We start from the raw sequence: 26,953 nt of genomic DNA on the forward strand, positions 1-26,953 counted from the left end.
GTTCCAGGTGTACTGCACGCCCCTCCAGGTGAAAGCAAACTGAGGCCTGCACTCTGCTGCCAGAGGAATGGAGAAAAATGCATTGGCAATGTCAATGGTGGCGTACCACTTTGCTGCCTTGGACTCCAGCTCGTACTGGAGTTCCAGCATGTCCGGCACGGCAGCGCTCAGCGGTGGAGTCACTTCATTCAATGCACGATAATCCACAGTCAATCTCCATTCTCCGTCAGACTTGCGCACAGGCCAGATGGGGCTGTTGAAGGGTGAGTGGGTTTTGCTGACCACCCCTTGGCCCTCCAGCTCACGGATCATCTTGTGGATGGGGATCACGGCATCTCGATTTGTCCTGTACTGCCGGTGGTGCACTGTCGAGGTGGCAATTGGCACTTGCTGCTCCTTCACCTTCAGGAGTTCCACTACAGATGGGTTCTCTGACAGTCCAAGCAAGGTGTTCAATTGCTTAATGTTTTCTGCCTCTACAGCAGCTATTCCAAAAGCCCACCTGAGTCCCTTTGGGTCTTTGTAATAGCCATTCCTCAGGAAGTCTATGCCTAGAATACACGGTGCCTCTGGGTCAGTCACAATTGGATGCTTCTGCCACTCCTTCCCAGTCAGGCTCACCTCAGCCTCCAGCAAAGTCAATTCCTGTGATCCCCCTGTCACCCCAGCAATAGAAACAGGCTCTTCCCCCACATGTTCTGATGGTATTAGGGTGACCTGTGAACCAGTGTCAACTAATGCCCTATGTTTTTGTGGGTCTGATGTGCCAGACCATCGGATCCACACCGTCCAAAAGACCCGGTTTTCCCGTGCCTCTCCCTGGCTAGAGGCAGGGCCCCTCTAGCACTGGTTATTATTTCCTTCCTGGGTATACATGTTGGAGGTTCCCTCAAGGGGATCTGACAAATCATCCTCCCTTTTGTAATACCCTGCATCTTGGTTATGGGAAGTTGAGGCTACCTTCACTTTAGTGGAGCTCCCTTGGTTAGTGTTTCCCTCCTTGAGTTGACGCACCCGCGCTGCCAGGGCAGGAGTGGGTTTCCCATCCCACCTCCTCATGTCTTCCCCATGGTCACGCAGAAAGAACCACAGGTCAGCTCGTGGGATGTATCCTCTCTCCCTAGCTGGGGGACGTTGGGCTCTAACTCTGGGATCTGTGACTCGCACTGGTGCTGCATTGACCTTCTTCATCTCCTCCCTCACCCCTCTTATCTCCTCCTTGAACTCCTCTCTGAGTTCCCTAATCACGGCAGAGACCTGAGCCTGCATTGGGCCATTCATTATACTCTCAAAATTTCTGAGCCTATTGGCAACAGAACCCACTGTCTCGTGGTTGGTGTCAGCATTAATGGCTGCAATGAATGTGGTGTATTGAGATGGCCCCAGGTGTGCCAGATTCCACAACATCTGCCCTGTGCACCTGACCTTGTCGGGGTCATTGTCATGTTGTCCACCCCTCCCAAAGAGTATCTCCAGTACTGCCACTTCTCTCAGCTGTTGGATCCCCTCCTCAGTGGTCTTCCAGCGCATTCTATGGTGGTGCTCCTGCATTCTCTCTCTATGGACAAACGTCTCTCTTACACTCATTAAAAGCCGCTCCCAGAGGGAAAGGGGGCCTGGTTCTCTTACGAATATGTGATCCACACCTGAGTCCTGGGTCAGGGGTCCCAAATTCCTTGCCTCAGTACCATCCAGCTGCACACCTGTACCCATAAGGTCCCAGACCCGCAGTAACCACGTTGTAAAAGCCTCACGGCCCCTTCACACAACATCTTTACGCAGATTACGGAGACTCTCGTATGACAGGGACTCTGTGACGATCTCAACCTCTGGCTCCCCTGCTGGTTGTGAGGGCCCTGCTTTCTGATCATTATTATCTAGGTGCTTTGTTTTCACCTTAGACTTTCTAGTTTCCACAGGGGCAACTACTGCTGGCTGTGAGTGCCCTTGCAGTTCAGCTGGAACCTGGAGAGATGTAACATTTGTGGGTTCCACTGCTGCACCATCAGGTTCTCCCTCTTTAAGGCAGAGGGAGAGTTTCTCAAGAGCTGGGGAAAGGTACTCCTTCAGCATTTGGCCCATCTCCTTCACTAGAAACCCCACCCACTCTGGATGGTTCCTTTCTGAGGTGAGCTCTGGGGCAGAATCAGGCTCAGGGGCAACATCCTTAACCTCTGGGGCAGAATCCTTAACCTCTGGGGCAGAATCCTTAGTCTCTGGGGCAGGGGCAGAGTCAGGCTCTGGGACAAAATCCTTAGTCTCTGGGGGAGAATCCTTAGTCTCTAGGGCAGAGCCAGGCTCTGGGGCAGGGCCAGGCTCTGGGGCAGGATCCCTATTCCTTGGGGAACATATCAGGGTTGTCATCCAAGTCAATCTCCCCTCATCTTGGAATGTTAAATAGAACAGGTTTACAAGGCCTATTAGCAATGTCAGCCACTGTATGATATCATTACTGCTTAGAAGAGATTTGAACCCCTCAAAAGCTGGTGGAGCAGACCCAAAAAACTGTGTAAGGGGTTGGGACAAAATTTTCCCTGGTGTCATATCCTCACAGTATGTACCATTATTAAAGTAACCCCAAAAACATACAGTTAGAGTGTGATAGCTCCGAATCCATGTGCCCACCTTCCAGAGGAAGTTAAAAATCCATGAATTTCTCACGTTATCAGCCCACAAAAGGAACTGGATAATAGTTACAGCAGCCTGAGTTATAGGACCCATGTTCAAGTAAGGGATTGCAAATGGGAGAGATAAAGCTGTGGCCACATGGAGCCCAAACCACGGTAAGCTGGACAACATGATGCCACCTAACACAAAACTGAGGTAACTCAAGAACTGTTATTCCTTTTTCACCCTTTTCTCTCAATGCCCTCGGGCCCCACGTTGGGTGGCCAAAATCTGTCCTGGTTTGAAAGACAGGTGTTTGCCAAGGAAAGCAGAAGCTTCCCCTTGGACTGAAAAAAAAATCTGATTCTTCCGATTATTATAATTTTGGAATTAAGAGAGCTCTCAGGCAAAGATATGGGGGTAGGAATAACAGTTCTTTACTAGTGTATCTAACATGACAAACAAGAACAACAACAGCTATGAAATTACCCACAAAGAGAACAGTAACTCAGTCCCAGTGTTTTTTGGCTGCAGGCACCTTTTCCCTGAGCTGCAGTTCCCGGTGCTGGGGACGGGCGGGTCCCGCAGAGCCGCAGGAGGGCTGGGGGTGATGGCAGCGCTGTCCCAGGGGGAGAGAGAGATGGAGAGAGCTCTCCACTCACGGTGTGGGTCCCAGTGATCAGCAGAGTGCTGGATGGTGGCAGGTTACAGCGAGAAGACAGCCGGGCAGGGTCCCATGGTGGTTTCCCGACGCTGGGATGGCAGGGATGGGACACAGGCGGCGATCGTCCTTCTCGTCCGAACTCCGTGGGGGAAATGGGCCGAGACCCAGCCTTCCGCTTCCTCTTCTGGCTCTTTGAATCTCGCGGGGCTTTCCCTCTTCCCTCCCGTCCCCTCGCCCTTGTCACCAGGGCCCAGTCAACAGGTATCTTAGCATGACAATGGGGAAAATTCCACAGAGGGAAAAAGGGAGAGAACTAACCCTCAACAATTAGGAACAGGGACCATGTTGGATGGGGCTTGGAGCAACCTGGTTTAGTGGAAGGAGCCTGTCCATGGCAGGAGATGGAACAAGATGAGTTTTAGGGACCCTTCCAACTAAACCATTCTGTAATTTTGTGAAGGAAGAATTGAATCTTTCCACCTTCAGCATTGCCTCTGCATGGCAGCACCCAAGGGAACAGAAACCAGCCATGGAGAATGACAGGGAAGCTCCACCACGCTCCTTGCAGCAAACTAAACTGTGGCTGGGGCTGAGATGCAGCCATTAGCTTAATGACAGGGTAAGAATTAACCCTGGCAGTGGAGGAATTTGCCCTGACTCTGTTTGAAAGGTGCAGGAGAGTTTAAGTGGTTGGTGGGGCCAGGAAAGGAGATCCCGTGGGAGAAAAGTATTTAGGATGCAACCACACTGGCAAACAGTGCAGGTCTCTTCCCTGCTGACGTGTTTGTCATCAGCTCCTGGATTTCCTTCTGCAGGATCATCAGTGCAGCTGCCTTTACACCACGTTTGGCTCCCACTTTGAGCAGGCTTTGTCCTGTAAAAATCCCACACAACCCCAAATCTGTGTCCCAGGCATGCCAAGCACCCTCTGGGTCTTGTGCCACGTGAGCCCAACTCTTTAGGGCTGCAGCCTGGCCTGGGCAGTATTCCAGTCCCTTTGAAATGAAAACGACATCATCATCCCCAACAGTAATAATGGAAGTCAATAATAGTTAATAGTAGTAGTAATAACAGTAATAATAGTAGTTCTAGTAGTAGTAGTAATAGTAGTAGTAGTAGTAGTAGTAGTAATAGTAATAATAATAATAATAATAATAATAATAATAATAATTAGCTCTTGTCATTGTCATGCTCTTCTTCACAGAATCACAGAATCATTAAAATTGTAAGAGATCTCTTAAGATTATCAAATTCAGCCTTTGGCCTTAATGTTTGTTATCATTATTTTGGAACTTAGGGCCACATGAGTACCACAGAGGAGGCAGTAGAGCCACTTCTTTGCCTTTCCCTCGAGGTTTTATCGCCCCATTGAAGATGTTTCAGGGCTGTTTCTCAGTTATTCAGCTGCAGGACTGATCAAATCAAAAGGGCTTCTCAATTTCTCTTCTGACTGACATTCATGGTGAAGGAAAGAGAAACAGAAGAGCTTCCCCTGCTGAGGAGACCACCACATCAAATTTGAGGTTCCTTGGCTCTGCATTTAAGCCACCAGGTTTTTCCATGAATTTTACACCACCAGATCTGGTCTCTGCAGAAAGGGAGTCCCCTCAAAATGATTGCTGGAAAAAAAAACTTCAGGCTCTTCCAAACTCTGCTTCTAAAGATTTATGTTCACTCCAACAGAGTGAATATCCCCAGAGGTGAGGGAGTTTTTTGCTGCTTTTCATAAATGCAAACAGTTTTCAGGCACAGTGTAGAGAAAACTGCTGGTTCTGGGATGGAGGAACACCAGCCAAGAAGGATTTATGTTAATAAACTTTCCCTTCACGCAGGATTAGGTTTTGGAGCTGCTGTGGATGGCCCTGCTTCTTTTTTTGATCCTGCATGAACACACACACACTTTTAAACACGTATTCCCTTGTCTTTTCATTAAAAAAACATAAAAATTGAGCAGTTTATCAGCCCAGGTGACACATTAGAGTTAGAACTGCCCAGCAGGCTTGTCACAACTCGCTCCAGAAATATGAACCAGACAAAAGGGAAAAAAGCCCCACTGCTAAGCTGCATTGACTTGCACTGACACAGGCTGCAAGTTCTGCTCTGCAGCAACATCTAGTGATGCTTTTGTGCACTAAAACTCAATCTCTTGGTTCAGATTCGCATGGAGGGAATAGCAGGTGGAACTGGTGGATGGCTGAGCAGCTCCCCTGAAGCCCAAAAGGGACAAGATTCCAGATGGGAATCTCTAGATCTGGTTTAGCCACAGTCACAAGTTCGTGGCTGAACAAGACAATTCTCCTGTACCCACCTTCTGTACCCCCCAGCTGAACCACTGACCTTGGCACAAGGTTTAATAATGTTGAATCCAGAGGAAAACAGCTCTAAATTGCTTTAAACTGAAAGAGAGCAGGTTTAGGCTGGATGTTAGGAAGAAATTCCTGGCTGTGAGGGTGGTGAGGCCCTGGCACAGGATTCCCAGAGAAGCTGTGGCTGCCCCTGGATCCCTGGAAGTGTCCAAGGCCAGGTTGGATGGAGCTTGTAGCAACCTGGGATAATGTCCCTGCCCATGGCAGGGAGTAGAACAGGACAAAATTTAAGGTCCTTTCCAACCCAAACTGTTCTGGTTTCATGATGCTGAGGTTGGCAGAGCTCAGATGGGAATTTGGAGCTGTGGAAAGACAATCCTGACCCATGGAACATCTGATTGCTCTGCCTGGAGAGGTGCTGCTGATCCCCACAGTGCTTCCATGGGGCTGCTGGCCACAGCCCAGGCAGCTGCTAGTCCAGGAAGCCTGGACAGCATCAGTTAAACTCTGATGAACTTTTATCCTGTCCCCTTGTCTTGGAGAGAGGGAAGCGTGTAGCTGTAAATTCTGGGGGACTTGCCCTGGAAAAGGCATCAGCCAAGGAAAAAGGAGGCAGCTGGTCCCTGACTGGGCTGTGTTGGAACTTGGAAGTTTGGGAGTTTAGAATTTTTTGTGGTTTTTTTGACCCTGACCCCCAGGAGAACACTTCTTTTGACTTAAGGCCTCGGAGAAGGCTTCCAAATTTGAGTGATGGAATTAGAGCCATGGGTATGTAGCTGGAATAGAAGTGTGTAATTTCACATGGTTTTGAATTAAGGGTTTTTAGAATATAGTAACAGGTATGGGACAAGATAGAGGTTCTTGGGTGTTGTCTCTTTCTCTCTTCTCCCTTCTTTTTCATGGTTTCAGGTGGTAGTTTTTGGTTGGATAGTTAGTGCTGTACTGGGGGTCACAGGTGTTTAGTTATTAAGTCAAAAGTAAAAATAATATAGGTGTTAATTCTCTATTGGACCGTTTAGCTTTAAAAAACCTTGCAACTAGCTAGATTTGTCTCCATTTTCTCACTTTTAGCTGGTAGCTAGAAGTGTTGAAGAACTCTCTGTACTTTAAATAAAATTTAATAAACAACCAAGTCCGAACATGAAAAAATTCATCTCCTTCATGCTTTTAATCCTAACTCTAAGTGAAAACAGAAGAAAATGAAAACAAGCCACTAATTAGGTGGTGCAGTTAACAAGTGAGAACCCGTGTGAGGAAGAAAAACACCTTTTAAGACTTGGAGTCAGGACTTCCCTGAAGAAAAAGCCATAAAGTAAGCAGCTGGAAGCTGGAAAAGTCCCTGTGTGTTTAAGACCTTTGTGTTTTTAATCCTAACTCTAAGTAAAAATGAAAGAAACAAAAAAAAACCCCAAAACAACAACAAAACCAAAAAACCCACACAAATTAAACAGTACCATTAACCCATTAGAGGGGTGCAGTTTGTCCTCACGGCTCCTTCTCTCCCTCTCCAGATGCCTATTCCCTGTCTGTGAGAGACAGCAACTCTGCTCATGGGGATGTCATCAAACACTACAGGATCCGCTCCCTGGATGGTGGGGGGTACTACATCTCCCCCAGGATGACTTTCTCCAGCCTGCCAGAGCTCATCCATCATTACAGCCGTGAGTTTTTCACCTTCCCTCATGGATTTGTGTCCTGGAAGAGAGTGGGGACAGAGGGAGGACAGGCTTGGGGAAACACCCCAGCTGCTCCAGCTGCTCTCATGGGTCAGGTGTGATCCTACAGCCAGAATCCATGTCCTGGTTTCCATCCTAGGGAATTGCAAAGGTGAGCTCTGCCCCTGGCCCTAAAGTTAGGGAGTGTCTCCCATCAGGAAAGTAAAGAGGTGAATTCTGTCAGGATATGCAAGAGGGATGCATGGGAAGCAGGGTCTGGAATTACTGGACAGGATAATTTGCTCCTCTATGGCTCCCTTTGTGATTTTCCCTTTGATTGGGACCATTCTGGGTGCCTTGATCCCTGTGGCCTAAATTTTTCATGAAATCATAGAATTACAAAAACAGCATTATCACCCTCAACAGCAATAATGGAAGTTTAATAATTGTTTATAGTAGTAGTACTACTACTACTAGTAGTACTAATAGTAATAATAATAATAATAATAATAAATAGCTGTTGTCATCATTATCAAACTCTTCTTCACAGAATCGCAGAATCATTTAGCATGAAAAAGAGCTCTTAAGATTATCAAGTCCAGCCTCTGGCCTTGATGCTTATTATCATTATTTTGGAAATTAAGGTCACATGGGTACCACAGAGGAGGGATATAAATAACAGTTTAAACAATGAATGTCCAGCAGTTTGCAACTGTGCAAAACAGAGGTGAATTTGTGCTGTTTGGGAGCTTTCCTAATGGAAGATGTTCAAGTGGACAACCATTCTGGCTCCTCAGATTTTCTTTAGAATGGGAACTTTTCTTAGAGGAAGAGCCCTCTAAGAGCACTGAATGCAGCTGCTCCCCCTGAGCTGCCCAGGCCACCACTGACCCACGTCCCTAAGTGCCACATCAACACAGCTTTTAAATCCCCCCAGGGCTGGGGATTTCACCACTTCCCTGTGTGGTTGTGGAGGTTTCTGTGGATTGATTTTTTTCGGGCATGTGTGGATGGAGGAGGTTTTCTGTGCCATGCCACTGAACTGTCCTGTGCTTTGTCCTCATCCAGAGAAAGGGGATGGGCTGTGCCAGCGTCTCACAGCTCCCTGCACATCCCTGGTGCCCCAGAGACCCTGGGCCCAGGACGAGTGGGAGATCCCTCGGGAGGCCCTGAAGCTTGTGAAGAAGCTGGGCAGTGGGCAGTTTGGGGAAGTGTGGATGGGTAAGTGGAATACCCTGCATTCCAGGGGAAAGGAAAACTTAAAAAAAAAAAAAAAGTGTTGAAGTCACTCTTCACTCATCTTTAGGGATATCCACTCATTCTTCCTGGGAATCCTGGGCACAAATGTAGTGATGCCATTAATGTTAAGTCACACCCAGTAGGGTACCTCAATGACATTTTCCCACTTTTTCTGCCTCCCTGTTCAATTTTTACCCCAGATCTCCATCCCTGCTGCCTTCCTGCCTACTGCTAATCAGTGGGAGAGGGAGTGGGGGGAGCTCAGCTTCCTTTGCCACCCTCTTTGTGGTTGCTGGGTGCCTTGGAAATGGAGATTGCGGACAGGACCAGGCTGAGTTCATGTGCTGACTGCACAGTCCTGCCTTTTTGGATGGCATTTGGGTGATTTCAGAGCCCAGCTGGTGGGGGGCCCCCGGGGTTTCCCCCAGGAAGGGTCTGGGAGGGTTGTGTGAGGGTGGGCTCAGTGCAGGGACAATCCCTGATGCAGTCTGGTGCATTGACAGCTGTGACACGAGTGTCCCTTCTCCCCTCACACCTGCTGGCACTGGGATTTGCCGCGTGTTTCTTCATGAGGGATTCAAGCTGTTCCTGTGGTCTTCTGCTCCATTAGCTCTTCTTATCACACAACCCCACAGAGCCTGCAGAGAGCCCCAGATTCCTCAAAACACCATAATCTCTCTGCAGGCTACTACAAGAACAACGTCAAAGTGGCTGTGAAGACCATGAAGGAGGGCAGCATGGATCCTGATGCCTTCCTGGCAGAGGCAAACCTGATGAAGAAGCTGCAGCACAACAAACTGGTCCGGTTGTACGCCGTGGTCACCAAGCAGCCCATCTACATTGTGACAGAGTACATGGCCAATGGTAAAAAGCCTCCTGGAACAATTTTCTGGGCTTCTGCAGAACCAGTTTGGTGATCTGGCTAGTGCTGCCACGCAGAGTGAGGGTGGGCAGGACGGGTTGTATCAAATCTGTGAGAAAGTGACCTGAAAGTTTGATTCTAATACAGAAGGAGACTTTCTGGGGGGTGAAAAAATTATGGTGATGCTCCATTTGAAAAATGTATTGAAAAATATAGAAAATATTGAATTTGAAAAAAAGTATTGAAAGTTCTCCTCTCCACTGTCCTCACTGGAAGTTTGTTTCAGGCTTTTACTCCCCTCGTGGTGAAATTGTCCCTTCTTTTGCCCCTCTTGTTTATAACAATTTAAATTATGAATGCCCAGCAGTTTGCAACAGATCTGTGCAAAACAGAGGGGAATTTGGGCTGTTTGGGAGCATTCCTAATAGAAGATGATCCAGCGGACACCCAGTCTCATTCCTCAGATTTTCCTTAGGATGGAGACAGATTTGTTGCATGTATTCAGAGAAGCACCAGGGAAAACAAATCTATAGATTATTCAGAAGAGTTACAGCAGTCCCTCCTCCCTGCAGGGTGTTTGCTGGATTTCCTGAAGACAGAAGAAGGAAGCCAACTCAATCTCCCCAAACTCATTGATATCTCTGCTCAGGTCAGTGAACAGTCACTGGGAAAAGGATCTAAGATTTGTTATTGCCTCAGTGGAATTCCTGCAAGTCTGAAGTCAGTCAGAGCAAAAATTTCCTGGAGAAAAACAGCTCCTCCTGGTGTGTTCTCTTAGGGATTCTCCTCATCCTTCACATGTCCATGTGCCTATCAATTCTGTCCTTAGGCCAGCCCTCTGAATGCTTAGTGCAGGGCTAGAGATCTGGAGTTTGGGGTTTACTGGGGGGTGGTTGAGTTTATTTTAGTCTGATTTTATTTATTTTGTTTTTCTGCCTTGCTCAGCAGAAAAAAAAATAAATTTCTTTTTCTTTTTACCAAAAAAAGAAGAAAAACCTCAACAAAGAGACTCCCAATACAGGACCAGCAGTTCTGCCTTTCTGATGATGAGGCATAAAGGATGTTCTGACCCTCAAACTGGGAATATTGTTCTTCAGGAAAACAAACTTTTAACTTTTAAGCATTCCCAGGCTGCAAATCTTGATAGTTGCAGCTTCAGTGTAACATTTTCATCCAGAAGTGCCTCTAAACACAAATAGGGCAAAATTAGGGAAACCACATGAAGAATGAGAATGGCGTAATCATTGCACTTTGGTCCCAGCCAGCTGTTGACAGAATCTGGCTCACCCAGAGCAGAGTTAGGCTAATTAGGAAATATTAGGGGAAAAACCCTGAAGCATCAGGCTGAATAAAGGTCTGGGATTTATCCATAAAATCACTCAGCTTCTGTTGTCAAAGTGGACTTGAGGAAACAAAGTGTAAAGTTTGCTGGTTCCAGCCCTCATACAGAGTTACTTCTTAATGAATTTACAACTGGAGAATCTTAATATTTGAGGAAAAGTTTACGATAGTGAAAGACATTCCTTCTTGCTTTAACCAGGATGAAAATATTTAAATCCTTTGAAGCAGTGCCACTTTTGTCTTTTTTACTTCGAACCAACCATAGGGTGCAGAGGAACCTCTTTCTGTTCCTTCCCTCTCCACTACTGATAAATTTTCCTTATCTGCAGCTTCATCATTGTTGTCTGTGAGATGTTATGGGGACAAATTCACCCTCCCTGTTTAGGTTGTTTGACTTAATGACTTCCTTCCTTCCGTCCTCTCCTGAAATCCCCACTTCCCTCCCTCCATCTTTCATTGTTTCATTCCCTCTCTTGAAAATTATAGCCTCTGGTTTGTTTAAAATTCCTGAGGATAAAGAAAATTATCTCAATTAATCCATATTACAGAGCCCTTGGGTTTAGTGGGAGCATTTCCCAGAAATTGGCAAGATGCTTTTCCATGCAGGAGGAAATTGCTGCAGCCAGAGCAATCTCTGGGTGACTCAGAGCCAAGATTTTGGCCAATGTTACAAAATCATGGAATCACAGAATGGGATGGGTTGGAAGGACCTGAAAAATCATCACATTCCCACCCCCTGCCATGGGCAGGGACACAACCCACTGTCCCAGGTTGCTCCAAGTCCCATCCAACCTGGCCTTGGACACTTCCAGGGATGGAGCAGCCACAGCTTCTCTGGGCACCCTGCACCACACAGCAGGACCAGGATAATTGAACACAGACCAAACCCCCACACCCCAATGGTGTAAAACCCACAGGAGTCACCCTCAGCACGGGGTAGGAATGATTTTACCCATCCCTGAGGCATTGGCACCAATTGGAAGAGCAACTTTTATCCTTCCCTCTCCCACCCCAGCACCACCTCCCCAGCTCAGAGATTCAAACATTCCCTGAGTATCTCTGGGAGGAGCAGCAGGAGGGAAGGGCAGTCTACTGAGCTATTTTGCAATCTGTTTATCTGTGGTGTTGGGGTCATATCATAACTTAGCAGGTACCCAGCCCTCTCAAGTGCAATTTTTGATCCGATGACATCCGTGGGAGTTAAAATTAGAACAGCCTGAGCCAAGGCACTCGATCCTGTGGTCAGTCTTGAGGGTAAACGCTTCAAAACACTCTTGGCTGGAAGAGGCCGAGCACCAGGTCCTATCTCATTAACATCAGGACAGGAAATTACATCAATTCTTCCATTTTCCACTGCAGAAGCAGCCCTTGCACTAGAGGGGTGTTGACATAGGTTAGAAATACAGCATTGGAAAGTACGTGTGAGTATCCTGTTTGAAACCACATGTGACTTCTGAGGCTCATGTGAATCTGCATGGAGTGGAAAATTGCTCTGACCTCACCTACAGGCACTTAAAAACTTTAATAGGTGCTACCCATGGATGGCAGGGGCTGCACAGATGCACTCACCTTCCCAAAAAATGCCCAATCCAAACCTGAGACTCAACCTGGCAATCTCTGTCTTCTATCAATCTCCCTTTTCAACCCCCAGCACTCATTAATGAAATATTGCTCCTGTCATGGATAGAGGCTCATCGCACACCCGGTACTTTAATTAGATTTTAGGAATAAATCCTTCCCTGGGAGGGTGGGCAGGCCCTGGCACAGGGTGCCCAGAGAAGCTGTGGCTACCCCTGGATCCCTGGAAGTGTCCAAGGCCAGGCTGGACGGGGCTTGGAGTAACCTGGGATAGTGGAAGTTGTCCCTGACCCTATGGCAGGAGGTTGGAATGAGAGGATCTTGAAGGTCCTAAGGTCCCTTCCAACCTTCTATAATTCCATGATTTGCTAGTTTGATTTTTTGTGTTTTTTTTTTTTTCTTTTTCTCCTTTCTTAATTCACATATTTAACCTGGAATGTTTATGACTAAAATCCCCACTGCAGAGGAGAGATTTATGGCAGAAACTGGGAATCCAGTGATGTGGTTTCAGTTCTCTCTGCAGACACGACTCAGGGCTGTGACTTCTGAACAAAGCAGAGAGTGGTGCTTCTGTTCTGCTTCACTTGGCTGCTCCGGCTGGTGAAGCTGAATATCTGTACAAGGTCAATGTCTATTTATTTACCTGTCTGCTGATCCACCTGTCCATCCATCCATCCATCCATCTGGAATGCAGGCACATCCATGTTGATGGAGAGATAACAGCAACCCTGTAAAAATGCTGTTCTTTGCAAAGGCGGGTGAGAAACAGCCAAGATAAAATGGGGAGGTGATGATGAAGAGGGGCTCTTCCTCCCCTCCCAGGTGGCAGAGGGCATGGCCTACATCGAGCGCATGAACTTCATCCACCGGGACCTGAGGGCTGCCAACATCCTCGTCTCAGAGACACTCTGCTGCAAAATCGCTGATTTTGGCCTGGCCAGGCTCATCGAGAACGAGTACCTGGCTCAGGAAGGTGGGTGTCCTTCCCAGCACTGCCCTTATCTCCCACCCTCCTGCCCCCAGGAATGCCAGGATACCAGGCTGGCATCAGGCACAGGGCACCAGAGCCCACGTGGCTGCTGCTGTCAGCACCGGGCAAGAGGTAGAGAAATAGAAACACCCAAAAATCCAGATTCTGGGAGAGGCAGCAGCGCTTGGGGATTATAAAACCAACTGAAAACTGCAGAGGGAAATGGGGGAAAACGCTCTTTTTGGTTCTGTCTGGGGGAGTCCTGCTGACTCTCCAGTTGTTTGCTGGAGAAATTTGACCTCTGCTAAATGAAAGCTGCTGCCTGTGGCCAGGTTTTCACAGGGATTCAGTCCAGAGGGAAGGAAATTACAGAGCTGGAGCCACAAATCTGGATCCAGCAGCAGCTTCCAGGTGTGCCAGGCAAACCAAGCCCTGACCACATCTGGTCCCTTCCACAGCAGAGGGACTGCTTGAAAAACAACAAATCATGGAATCATTTAGTTTGGAAAAGACTTCTGAGATCATGCCTGTGTTGAGCTCTGACTCTGAGGTCAGGTATGAGATCAAATTATTCAGATTGCAAAGGGACTCCACAGAGCATCAGGGAAAGCAGCAGAAGTAATTGAAATAAAACAATTAAGTCAGGTGTAAGTGGCACTTACCAGAAGATTTTCAAATTTTGGAAATCTGTCCTCTTCTAGAGTTGGGATGAGATAAAATTCCCCTTAAAATATACTCTGAGGAAAGGAAATTTAATAGGTGTTTGGGCTTTTTTTAATGAGATAGGAAACATTCCTTTCAATATCCTGTCCCCAAAATACTTTTTGATACAAATTATACTCACTTCAATATGCAAAACTATTTCAGAGTAGTAAAAGATACCAAATGTATTTCAGAAACTGCCATGAAAGGGAATTTTGACTTTGCTGCAAATTTTTAAGGCAGTTTTATCCTTAAGAGAAGCTTTGATGAAATCTGTATAATTCTGTTAATAACCAAAGGAGCTGCTTTTCCAGAAGAAAGTAGTTCCCATCAGCATTTTTTCCAGTTAGCTTTGCTCTGGAATAACAGCTCATCTCTATCTGCTTTGAACAATTCTCACTTCATAGATTGCATTTCTCAGCCTTGTCACTCAGAGTGGGATGTGCAACACCTGAGGTGCTTATTTCACACCCTGCAGTTGGATTTCCAGTCCTGCAAGGATGTGTATAAATAAAAATGTGGTTTCCTCTGCAGCGTAACATGATCAGTCCCCACTTACCAAAGTGGTTTTGCTGTTGGTTGTTTGTTGGGTTTTTGTTTTTTTTTTTTTGTCTTAGCTAAACTGAAATTGCAACCTTATAGTCGTTGCTGTCCACAATGGGTTAAGCAAGAACTCCGTGTGCAAAATAAAATAGGGCTTATTTTGGTTTTAATATAAATACTCAGCTTTCAGGACTGGGGAAATTGCATTTGCTGTAGTATTTACACACTTTTGCTAAAAACAACCCCCTTCTAATAAGAGATGTCACAAAATCACAGAGTAGCCGGTTGAAAGGAGACCTCAAGGATCATCTGATCCAATTTTTCTTGTGAAAACCAAAGAAGTTTTGTACAGAATACACTCCTACTGTTGTTGTCCCGTAATAAATCTGCCAAACTGGTCTTGAATATTCCATCCAGCTCTGGGATGGAGCAGGTCCTGAGGAGGACATGCAGATAATCAAAGGGCTGGAGCCTCTCTCCTAGGAAGAACCACAGAATCATAATTAACAGCCCAAAGGAACCAGGGATCAGTTTTGGGGAATGCTTTTGCTTGAGACAGGTGAGGCAGATGCTCTAACTCCAGGACTTATTCCCTTTTGTTTCCTTCGGGACAGGTGCCAAATTCCCCATCAAATGGACAGCTCCAGAGGCCATTAACTATGGGGTTTTCACCATCAAATCTGATGTGTGGTCATTTGGGATCCTCCTGACAGAGATCATCACCTATGGCCGGATTCCTTATCCAGGTACAGGATCCTTTATCCAGGTATAGGATCCTTTATCCAGGTATTAGATTCCTTATCCAGGTACAGGATCCCTTATGCAGGTATATGATCCCTTATGGAGGTATATGATACCTTATGCAGGTATATGATTCCTTATCCAGGTACAGGATCCCTTATCCAGGTACAGGATCCCTTAGAGAAGCATATGATTCCTTATCTAAGTACAGGATTCCTTATCCAGGTACAGGATCCCTTATGCAGGTACAGAATCCCTCATCCAGGTACAGGATCCCTTATCCAGTTATAGGATCCCTTACCCAGGTACAGGATCCCTTATCCAGTTATAGGATCCCTTATCCATGTACAGGATCCCTTATCCATGTACAGGATTCCTTGTCCAGGAACAGGATTCCTTATCCAGTTATAGGATCCCTTACCCAGGTACAGGATCCCTTATCCAGTTATAGGATCCCTTATCCATGTACAGGATCCCTTATCCATGTACAGGATCCCTTATCCAGGTACAGGATTCCTTGTCCAGGAACAGGGTGCTGGGAATACAGGATGAGTGTCCAGGCACTTCCAGGGATCCAGTGTTGCTCTAGGCTTGGAGTCCCTCGCTGGAGTGTGCCTGGACACACACAGCTGTCTCTTAGAATCACAGAATCCTTTAAGTTGCAAAAGGCCTCTAAATTGAATTAACCCAGTACTGCCAAGGCCACCGCTGATCCATACCCCCAAGTGCCACATTTACACATCTGGTAAATCCCTCAAGGGATGGGGACTTCACCACTGCCCTGGGCAGCTGTGTCAGGACTGGATAATCCTTTCCATTAAGAAATTGCTTTTAAAATCTGATCAAAATGTCTCTTGGTACAACTGGAGGCCATTTCCTCTTGTTCCCTGGGAGCAGAGCCCTGACCCCCCTGGCTGTCCCCTCCTGTCAGGGACTTGTGCAGAGCCACAAGGTCCCCCCTGAGCCTCCTTTTCTCCAGGCTGAGCCCCTTTCCCAGCTCCCTCAGCCTCTCCTGGTGCTCCAGCCCCTTCCCCAGCTCTGTTCCCTTCCCTGGGTATGCTCCAGCTCCTCAATGTCTCTCTTGTCACAAGAGGTCCTTCAAGCTGGCTTTCCTTCCTTCAGTTTGTGCAAAGCCAGACTTAGAGAGGGGAATCAGGGAGGGGACAGAGGGATGGAGGGGAAGGGATGATTCCCAGCTGCAGGAACCTCCGCAGCCCTTCCAGCCCTGCGGGGATGGGAGCTGCTGGGAGCATCGACCTTTGGCCGGCTGAGTGCTGAATAACTCCTGCTGGGCTGTGTTCCCCTCCAGGGATGACCAACCCCGAGGTGATTCGCAACCTGGAGCGGGGCTACCGCATGCCCTGCCCGGAGCTGTGTCCCGGGGAGCTCTACAGCATCATCCTCAAGTGCTGGCGCAGCATCCCCGAGGAGCGCCCCACCTTCGAGTACCTGCAGTCCGTGCTCGAGGACTTCTACACCTCCACGGAGAAGCAGTACGAGCCCGAGCCGCAGCAGTGAGCTGGGGACACCTGGGGACAGCGCTGCGGGACAGCCACCACCCGGCGGTGCCTCGGTGCGGCCGCTTCCCTTCCTCCCGTCCTGGCGTGTGGAGATGGGGAATGAGGAGGGACATGAGCCGGGAGGATGCTGCAGGCTCTGTGGTTGTCGCAGAGACTGAAGAGGCGGCTGAGAGATGGCACAGCTCCTGCCTCGTCCGCCTCGGAGGGCTGCCAGGCATCACCTCTGGCGCGAAGAAAACTCCTTCGTGACCCACCTGGATAGAGAAAAAGCCCGTCAGCTCCGCAACTGAGGCTCCAGGAAGAGGGTGGAGGGGTGAAGAATCTCTGCCCCGCTCTGATGCCATTGCTGGCCATACCAAACCCCCTCCGTGCCACGGGCAGGGGTGGCAGAGTGTCCTGCCCGCCCCTCCTTGGGCCACTCCAGCTCTGGAGCGCTCCTGCCGGGTGATGCCTCCGCTCTGCCTCAAATCAGTAATAAAAAACTGGACACGAGGATGTCCCATTTCTTTATTGAGTTGTCAGGGTGTGAGTGAGCCCGTGTCCTTCCCGTGGCCACCGCCAGACCCTGGAGGAGAAGGGAGAGGCCGGGGGATGATCTGGAGTGGTACCCGGGGAGGGAACGGGGGATGTCCCCGAGGAGCAGGAGAGATGTTCGTGGTGTGGCCACGAGATGTCCCTCCTTCCCAGCGAATCTGGACGGCTCTCGCGCAGTCAAAACTCACATAAAACGATACTTTGGAAATAAAACCCTGCCTCGCTTGGCTGAGCCTTCGCTGCACAAGCTCTCCGTGCAATAGCACGGCAGGTCCCGCTCCGCACCCAGCGCCGGGAGGGTTCGAATGCCATTTCCCTGGTTTTTGGGGAATCTCCAGCCCGGGGGAATGCCCACAAGAGGCTTCAGGATGGTCTCCGGTCAGGAGTTTCAGTGGATTGTGCAGTGGAAGGCAGAGCAAAAGGGCACAGATGGCACATGGAGGGAGTGTGAGGTGCACAGGAGTGAGCTGAGGCACGGGGGAGCACTCCAGAACCATCTCCCCAGGGTGTTTTCATCTGCTGTTTTCTTCTCCATGAAGGAGATTTTGAGTCCAGCTGTAGACGGTGCATTTCACAGTGGAAAAGGGGTGCTATGGGAAAGAGACAACAGAGATGGAAAGAGAGATCTCTGGCAGACCTTAAAATATTCAAATGGGGTTTATAAGAATGATGGGGACAGACTTTTTACCAGGATCTATTGTTATGGAACAAGAAGTGAAGTTTTTAAACTAAAACATGGTAGATTTAGACCAGATATAAAGAAGAGGGTTTTTTTAGGATGAGGGTGTAAAACACTGGCACAGGTTGCCCAGAGAAGCTGTGGCTGCCCCTGAATCTCTGGAAGTGTCCAAGGCCAGGTTGAACAGGGCTTGGATCAACCTGGGATAGAGGAAGGTGTCCCTGCCCATGGCAGGGATGAGAGATCATAGAATGAGATGATCCTTAAGATCTCTTTCGACCTAAACCATTCCATGATTCTATGTCATGCGTATCAGAAAAAAAAAAAAACACCCAACCAAGCCCAAGGCATGACACAGAATTACCTGTTCATGCCACAGCTGCACAAAAGCCTGGGAGAAAAAGGTGTTGTCCCCCTCAGGGGGAAGGATGATTTAATGGCCATAAATGATCTCCCAGACTGAGAAAGAAGGGAATTGGCTGAGATGACCCAATCTCAGAAAGGCTAGTGCAGAACCCCTAAGGTGTCTGGGATTCTTCCATAGGGATGGTGGATGGAGGTTTATGGGAGACCCGCACCCCTCTAGGTCTGCACTGGAGCTGGATGGGAAAGCTTGGGCTGTGGAAAAAACATCTCCATCTTCACAACCTGAACCCTATGAACTCAAGGCTAGTAAGTCCTAGAAATAATTTAAAATTAATCAGGCTCCTTTGTGGTTCACAAGGGGCAAGTTACAAGTGCTATAATTACACAAAATCCATTTTAAACTACAGGGGGGAAAAAGCCAATATTTATTCAATAGCTTCACTGGAGTTGAAGGAAAAGTCTTTCCCCTTGCTTGAACTCCAGCTTGGTGTCTCTCAGATCCCAGAAACTCCATGCAGAACCAGCAGACTCCTGTTAATGAGATGATAGTAAGGAAATAAATACGGATGAAAGCTATTTGACTCCTCGGCTGTTAATATTTTATTGAAGTGAAAACTGGATTATTTGTGCTAGAGCAAAGCAGGAAGAAGGGCTGCAGGGTGTCTGCTGAGCACTTGTACATTGCATTATCACCCAAGGCCAAAGTGTCAAGTGTTGTAGCTCAAATTAGAAAGGAAATGGATATTTTTATGGCCAGTTGCAGCACGTGGCAAAGCCCAGGGTGAACATAACAAGAGGCTGTGAGCTGAGCTTCCTCTGCACTGGCCACATGGTCCTTTTTGTTCCTGCTGAACAAACATGATAAATTTGTTCTGTAGGGCAGACCTGGATCCCTAATCTCCTCTCCATGAAGCCCCTGGAAACTCTTCCCTTGCTTTGGGAGCAGGCTGGGGTTGTGCCACCAAGCTGAGCCTCTCCAGGGGATGGAAGGAGAGCGTGAGATCCATGAGCAGCCACGGTTTTACAAAACATCCACAGTTTTACAAAGCACCCACCAAAACCACTGGGAAACGGGCCTTGCAGCTCCTCCACCACATCTGGACAGAAAAGGACCTGCCCTCCTGAGCATGGCAATCAGGGATTGCAATCACGATCCCAGGTGAGGAGTGGGGTGCTGTCCTCTGTGACCTCTGGCCCGGGATGTCTCCAATGCCATCACAAAGCTCTGCAAAAACCCTTTCATCCCCACGCCAACCTGGCAGCCTAAGAGGTGTCTGTTCACATGGGTGAGCTCCAGCCAGTGGCTCACAAGGGAGTCTTGGAGCAGGAGAAAGGTGATAAAAGTGATTCAGGCTCTCAAATCCAACGTACCCAAGAAGAACTTGTTGGGCTGTGCAAAGGTATTTTACAAAGATATGAGTAAAATCCTGACACAGACAGAGCATGAACCCCTGACTGGCCCAGAGAAGGATTAAAAAATTATCAGGTGATGTCTATCTGGCATAATATCCAGGACAATCCTTTCATTTCTTCCCTGGGTGCCTTTGGAATGTTCTTTACAATTCTCACACTGAAAGATTCAGTCCTCCATTACTGGTCTTTTCTTTCCCATGCAGCCTTGGTCCTGTTGCTGCATCCCCATCTTCTGCCTGAAATTTCATCTCTGTGGGTAGTGTCTGGTCTTGTGCTGAGTTCTTTGTCATTAACACCCTGTTTACAAGTGGTTTGAGGCTTTGGAGAGAAGGTTTTTGTGGTATTTCTCAGTTCTTCACCTTGCAGATGTAGAAATAGCCCGTGGCTGCAATGTAAAACCTTCCCTGGGCAATGGTTGTGCACTGTGACATCTCGGCAAAGTGGGAAGAGCATCGGGAAACTTGGAGCCAGGGCCATCAGGGGACACAGGCATGGAAAAATCAGCAGGTGCTGAGGGGAGAGAGGTGAGAGAGGCAGGAAGAGTTAACACAAGAGAGGTGAGAGGGCAGGGCTGTGAGGAGCTGCAGCTTTGGGTGTTTTTTTTTTTTTGCTGTCTGTCTCATATGGTGTGAGCTCCAGCTTTCCTCAGAACCCAGGCACTCCCTGCAGAGTGGATTTTCTCACGTCTAATAAAAGATTCAGCATAGCACACACTCCATCTGCAGCTGGACCCTGGAGCTGAGAGATGGGTTTGGTTAGTTGGGGTAAGACAAGGCAAAGCAGCATCAAAGTCATGTCACAGAACCATGGACTCACAGAGTGCTTTGGGATAGAAGGAACCTTAAAGCAGATTTTGATCCAACCCCCTGCCATGGGCAGGGACACCTCCCACTATCCCAGGTTGTTCCAAGCCCCATCCAACCTGGCCTTGGACACTTCCAGGGATCCAGGGGCAGCCACTGCTTCTTCACAGACAAGAATTTCTTCCTAATACCTAATCTGAATCTACCCTCCTTCATCTTAAAGACGTTATGCCAAGTCCTGGGAAATTGGATTTTATTTCAATGCCATCCCATGCTGGGCTCTTGTTTGGAGCAGGACAGCACTGCCAGGCACAGCTCACCCACATGTACACACATTACCACGTTCCAGGAGCTCAGGCTCTCTCCCAAAGGGATAAAGGGAGGATCAAAGTGTCTCGACCTGCTCTGTGTAGGACAGGCTGCCTGGAGCTTGCCTTGCTGGCACTGCAAATCGAGGCTGCCAGGGAAGGGAGGTGGTGAGGAGCCCTCACCTTTCTCTGTTTTACCTCCACCCACCCACAGCAGGGTAAATATTCCCTCGCAAACACTGCAGAGCAAACAAGGGCATCAATGTCCTGCCAGGCTGAGTTCTGGTCTCTGAGCTGCTCCACCAAAGGGAACAATGACCACTTTTTTCAGGAGCTGGCCAGGCAGCTCAGTAGCCCAGTGCCATGGGAGAATTCACCGAGCTTGCTTCTCCAAGGAGTCTTGGCTCAGAGCACCCCCAAGGGTGGAGACACTCCAGGCTGGCTCTGCAAAGCATTTGTGGCCATCCCTGAGCACCCCCAGCCAAAGAGAAGCTGGGTCAGTGTGTCACAGCCAGGCTGTGAGGGTGGCAGAGACCACAGATGTGTTCCTGGTGGGAAGCAGAGACAGAACCTGCAGCAAATCTGCCCAAGGAAAGTCCTCCCCATCCCCACTGGCAGCTCAGGGCAACATTCCATCTCTGCCAGCAGCCAGGAGAAGCCTAACAGGGCTCAAGAGAAGCGTTTTCTTTCATCACTTAGGGCCCAGGGCTGCCCCAAAGAGGTTTGTGTTGGGCTGCAGGCAGAGGGCTGGGGCTGTTTCTGGAGGATTGCACATTCCTCAGGGGGCTGAGCCAGGTGATACAACACCATCCCTGGCTTGGAAAGTCTCTAAATCACTGATTTCCTTGATCTGCTCTCCCAGAGCTTGTGCTGCACCCTTGCCCGTGACATTTGGGATTGCCCACCACTGCAGACAAGCTGTGACCTGCCATGGGTTCTCCTTTCCTAGGCTGCTTCCATTTCTCCAGGGTTTCTTCCTCCCCTAGTCTGTCCAAGGTCACTCCCAGATAAAATTAGCAGTTTATCCAGCATTGGAGAAAAGGGGTGGCCAGCTGCTCTGGACTGCTCATGATCCTGGGAGCTGGCAACAGGAGATCCAGCTCTGACTCCCTTTCAAGATAAGGATGGCCTTGCCACCTTCATGGTCACAAGAAAAGGATTTACAGCCAGCTTGTCCTCTCACCTTAAACCTGAGCCACAGGTCTCTGTCAGCAAAGCAGAAGGAAAATCTCCCTGGAGCCACCAATCCCTGCCACCATCCTCTAAATGCCAGATGTCACCCTGATTGGACCGTAGCCAGATGTTTTACTGGTTACCCTTGTCTCTGTGATAACAGGAGATTCCCCTCAGCCTTTCAAATGTATATTTAACTCATCCTCACCTGAACCTTCTTTCTGATTCTGACCTTATCTTTCCTCTTTTCTTTTAGGGGTGGGCTGAGGCCACTGGGTGGAGACAGTGAAAAGGCAGCTGTGGCAGGGTGGTGGGAGTTTTCTGTGGTCAGCCTACTGCCCTGGGCTGGGGGTGCTCAGGATCATCATCAGAAATGGGAGTTAAAACCATATTGATGATTGGGAATGAGAACACTGCTGGAAATTAGGTAACAGGCTGCCCAGGCTGAATCACCATCCCTGGAAGGATGAAAAGATGAGTGGATGTGGCACTTGGGGACATGGGTGAGGGGTGGCCTTGGCAGTGCTGAGGGATGGTTGGACTTGATGATCCCAGAGGGCTTTTCCAGCCTAAACAATTCCATAACTGCAGGGAGCCTCCAAGCCACAGGGAAAAGCCTTGACTGGGGATTGTGCTCTGGCACAGCTGCTCTGAACAGGTAAATGTGAGAGGCTTTACCCCTGTTTTCTTAACCAGATCAAATATCCAGAACAACTGGCCTGTCTTGTCCAGAATATCAGAAATTAATATCACACCTTGCCTCTCCCATCTGCATCTGACCAACTTCCATAAAAATCACAGAATCACAGAACGGTTTGGGTAGAAGCCATCTTAAAGATCATCCAGTTCCAGCCTCCCTGGACAGGGACACCTTCACTAGACTTTGTCATCTTCAAACAAGGACCTCAGGCCTTCCTTTGGCAGGACAAACACTTCCATGGCTGCTCTGTCTGGTGTCGACTCTCCCGGACCTTAATCTTTGGCACCTACTCAGTACAGCTGTGCTGGTAAACAAAAAAAATACCAGTTCTTTCCCCTGGTCCTGAGGTCAGTTGTTCTGCTCTGGCCATGCCCATGCTATTAAGGTCTCTCAGCCTCTAAAACAGTGTGGAAAAATCCAAAATATATTTTGGGAGTTGTTCTTGGTGTGTGCTATCTCCAGTCTGATACCCAGAGATTGTTTGGATTTTTAATAGTTCCTGGGAGGAACAGGTGAAGAGTTTAGCAGTGCAGATGATCACATTCCTGTCTGTGTTGATTTTAATGCTACAGATACATCCAATAATCACAAATTTGCCTGAAATCACCAGTGCTGGTTTATATCTGGTGGACAGAGCCACCTCTCTCCATGGGCCAACACCACAGAGGGAGTCAATCAACACAACTGGTCAGACTGGGAAAAGCCACCTCTGCTTCCATGGACTGGCCAATGTTTATCCCAGGTGTTCAGGTGCTCCAATAGGTTCCCAGCCACGGCTCTATATGGGCCAGGAGCCCTCTGTATCTCCAGATCTCTTCCCCTTGGGCTGTGCAGCATCTCCCCACAGCTCCCCTTGCACTGTAGGTGGTCTCCAGCCCCACCGCATGGTCGCTTCCCCCTGATAACTCCAGGGTCTCAAAGGTCACCCCAAGGGCAGGAGGGGGACATGTATCAACCAGCCCCGACATGCTGCACTCCAGGAGTAGCTGTGTTTAGAGCCAGCAACTCTCTGATCTTCAATAACCTGGCAGCAGCTTGTAAACAGTGCATTTGACGTGATAGCATCCTCCGTGAGCAATTTACACCCTCCCTCCCAACCCCCTGCCTTCTTCTCACTCCCACTTTGGCTGCTCGGAGCCAAAATTGCTGGGAGAGGCTCAGCCTATGGCTGAGTGTGGGATGCAGTGGGCTGGGGAGTTGGGGAAGGCTGCATGGGTGGGAGCAGTGGTTTGTATGTGTGCTCTGCATGCACAGTGTGAGTGTGTGGTGCTACAGAAGCACTGATGGTGTATCTAAAATACTGCCTTACTTTGTCTCTTGTGGGTTTGACTTAAAAAGAGTGGGACAGTGGAACACTGCAAAGCCTTTGGCATGGACCAACCACCTCCCAGCCCCAAGGCGTGACATGAAAATGTAAAGACATTTGTTGGGAATACAGCAATACCCACCAGGCAGTGATGTAAATTCACCTCCTGTTTCATAGGATACTTGAATGTTTTGGGTTGAATGGGAATGTAAAGATCAACTTGTTCCATTATTCCAGGCTGCTCCAAGCCCTGGCCTTGGACACTTCCAGGGATCCAGGGGCAGCCACAGCTTCTCTGGGCACCCTGTGCCAGGGCCTCACCACCCTCACAGGGAAGGATTATTTCCCAATATCCCATCCATCCCTGCCCTCTGGCACTGGGAATCCATTCCCTGTGTCCTGTCCTTCCATGCCTTGTCCCAAGCCCCTCTCCAGCTTCCCACTCTCAGCTCCTTGTACACAAGTAAAGAAAGCCTGAGTTCTGGGGATGGGCTGTGTTTTACTCAGAGGGGTTGTCTATGCCTTGTCCCACTTGGATGAGAAAGGAAGGAACATCAGGATAATTCGTTGCAGGGCAAATGCCCAACCAATGCCCAACCATTCTGAAGCAGGAGGAGCTCAAAAAAAATGGATGGAGAGAAAGGGGTTGACCCCATTACTCTGTCTCTCGTAGAAACATGGAAAAAACCCTCTGAAACTCCATCTCCAAACTCTCCATCCTGCTTAGTCTGGCACAGGTCTGGCTTGGCCTGGGTAGCACTGACCCAGGTGAGTCTCAGGCATAACCTGGGTGTTTTTATGAGCCAGACACTATTTCCAAATTCCAATAATCATCGTGAACCTGGCCATCTTTTTCTGAAGGTGAAGAGCGCTTAATAGGTTGGACCCAACCCATGCTGCAGGACCTGAAGGTCCCTCCATGTGGGGACAGAACAAAACACGAAAGCAGGAGAAACCAAAGAGCTCTGCAGCCACATCTTCCCTTTCCTTTTTCCCCTGGCAAAGCAGCAGGTGAAGGTCACAGGATGGAGCCCAGCTGCGCTGGCTACTTCCAACACAATCTCCCATTAAATCCCAGCTGTCTGCCCCACTCCTCCTCCTCCTCCTCTTTTTGCTGGGAGCAAGATGGCAAAACAATGCTGCCATATCCCTGCTGGCTCTGGAGCTGCTCAGGGTGACTCTCCATGCTCATCTGTGCCCTGTCCCCATGGCCACCCCTCACCTCCCCTCGGGAATGTTCTGTCCCCGGCAGCGGGAGCGTCACGGGGGAGCTGCCTGCGTCAGGCTCTCCTGCCATGGAGACCTTGACTCCTGCCTGGGAACAGCAAGGACACTCCAGAGCTGTGCTGGCAATGTGGAATAAAGGGTTTGGGGCGCAGGATGCTCTGGTCCAGTATCCCTGAGCTGGTGGCTCCAGGGTGTTGCTTCAATAGGAAGTGCCAGATACCCCCAGCAGCAAGCTGAGCAGCTCTCATGGGATATTCTTTAGATCCTGTCCTCCTCTTCCTCCTCTCAGACATAGGGTTTGTACCCCTGACAAAACCCTAGTGTGTTACTTAAAGACTTGCTGGTGCAAAATTGGGTTGTCTTTCTATCCATATGAACATCCACACTGTTTTCACAAGGATTATAAACTCACCATGACTTTGACCAGGATTTTCCCTGGTCCACAAGCCCAAGAAGCTGTTAGTGCTAACCCAAATGAGGACAAGGAAAACATCAAAGTCCTGGAATCCCTGAAGATGAGATGCAGAAGTGCACTGGGGCCTGCACCCACCATGCACAGGAGGAGTGTTTCAGCCTTTGCTGCAGTCCAGGCAGCCCACCAGTATGGATAGTGGGAAAAAAATGTCTTTTTTATCTTAAAGAGAAATATTTTCTTAGCCAGAGAACATCTCTCCTTCCCTGGTCATCCACTGAGCACAGCCAGCCCAGCGGAGGTCAGGTCTCCTCCTCATGCCTTTCCTCCTTTAACCTTTTCTCTGAGGTGCAGCATTTGCAAGGTCCTGAGTGCTCAGCAAGATGGGCTCAATTCCTTCCTCCTCCCTACCTGAACAGGAGCCTTGGAGCTGCAGGAAGCTCAGCCATCCATGAGCAGGGCAGCCCCTTTGCCCCACATCCCTGAGAAGAAAACTCAGCACCAGGAAGCACCACAAGATCTCAAAGATAAGGTGATGCTACTTTTGTTTTTTACCTTTTTTTTTTCTTTTATATATTCTCTGTATTCTTTACACACTTTTTTTTTTTTTTAATGCGGCAGGAATTTAGTGGTTACCAAGACAAATCTGAACCTCCCAAAACCCCTCAGTGCCCTGTGCATCCAGCAGAGGAAAGGTCCAAACCCACCTACAAACACACCACAACTTCCAGTCAGCCCTCTAAGGCTCTTCACACAACACTCAGCCCACACTCAGCAAGAAAACCACAGAATTTGGGTGAAACACAAAGTCCAGTCTGCCCAGAAATGTTTCTTCCTGCTCCTTCAACTACTCCTGTTATTTTAGGAGACATCTCCATATCTGTCTGGTTTTTAGCTGCTTTTTCTCAGCACAAGCCAAGAGCAAGAGAGAGGGGTTGGCTGCCACTGGTCTGCTGCTGCTGAGGAGATTTGGGTAGGCAAGAAACTGTTTGGCACCAGGGTTGACATGAACAGCTCAGGCTATTTAAAAAGGGTGATTTAATCAGCAGAGGTATTTCTGCCCAGCTCTCTGCACAGTACATTTGGCATTTTGCTGGAATCAGACCAAGGTGTTTTATCAGGAGCAGCGAGGAAGGGAAGGAAAGGGCAAAGCAGATGTGGGTGCAGATGAAGAAAAAAAGAGAGGCTTCCAAGGCTCTTCCATAAAGAAAAGCAAGGAAGAGAAAACAGAGTTAAAAATAATATCATGGCATGTTCTGGGCAGAGATACCAGCAACCTAGGAAAAATATACGCCTTTATTTTT

The 26,953-nt window shown here is 48.6% G+C and overlaps 1 protein-coding gene across 1 annotated transcript in view; it reads left to right on the top strand.

Annotated features, from left to right (window-relative positions):
* Positions 1 to 16,726, top strand: part of BLK (BLK proto-oncogene, Src family tyrosine kinase) — a 33,799-nt gene extending 17,073 nt beyond the window's left edge. The window contains exons 6-12 of the mRNA XM_062488388.1: positions 7,089 to 7,238; positions 8,301 to 8,453; positions 9,156 to 9,335; positions 9,906 to 9,982; positions 13,075 to 13,225; positions 15,082 to 15,213; positions 16,518 to 16,726. Of these exons, the coding sequence (XP_062344372.1) occupies positions 7,089 to 7,238; positions 8,301 to 8,453; positions 9,156 to 9,335; positions 9,906 to 9,982; positions 13,075 to 13,225; positions 15,082 to 15,213; positions 16,518 to 16,726 (1,052 nt within the window). The remainder of the gene's footprint in view (positions 1 to 7,088; positions 7,239 to 8,300; positions 8,454 to 9,155; positions 9,336 to 9,905; positions 9,983 to 13,074; positions 13,226 to 15,081; positions 15,214 to 16,517) is intronic.
* The last annotated feature ends 10,227 nt before the right edge of the window (positions 16,727 to 26,953 follow it).

This window comes from Cinclus cinclus, chromosome 3, assembly GCF_963662255.1.
Source record: "Cinclus cinclus chromosome 3, bCinCin1.1, whole genome shotgun sequence".
In the NCBI taxonomy this organism is placed as follows: Eukaryota; Metazoa; Chordata; class Aves; order Passeriformes; family Cinclidae; genus Cinclus; species Cinclus cinclus.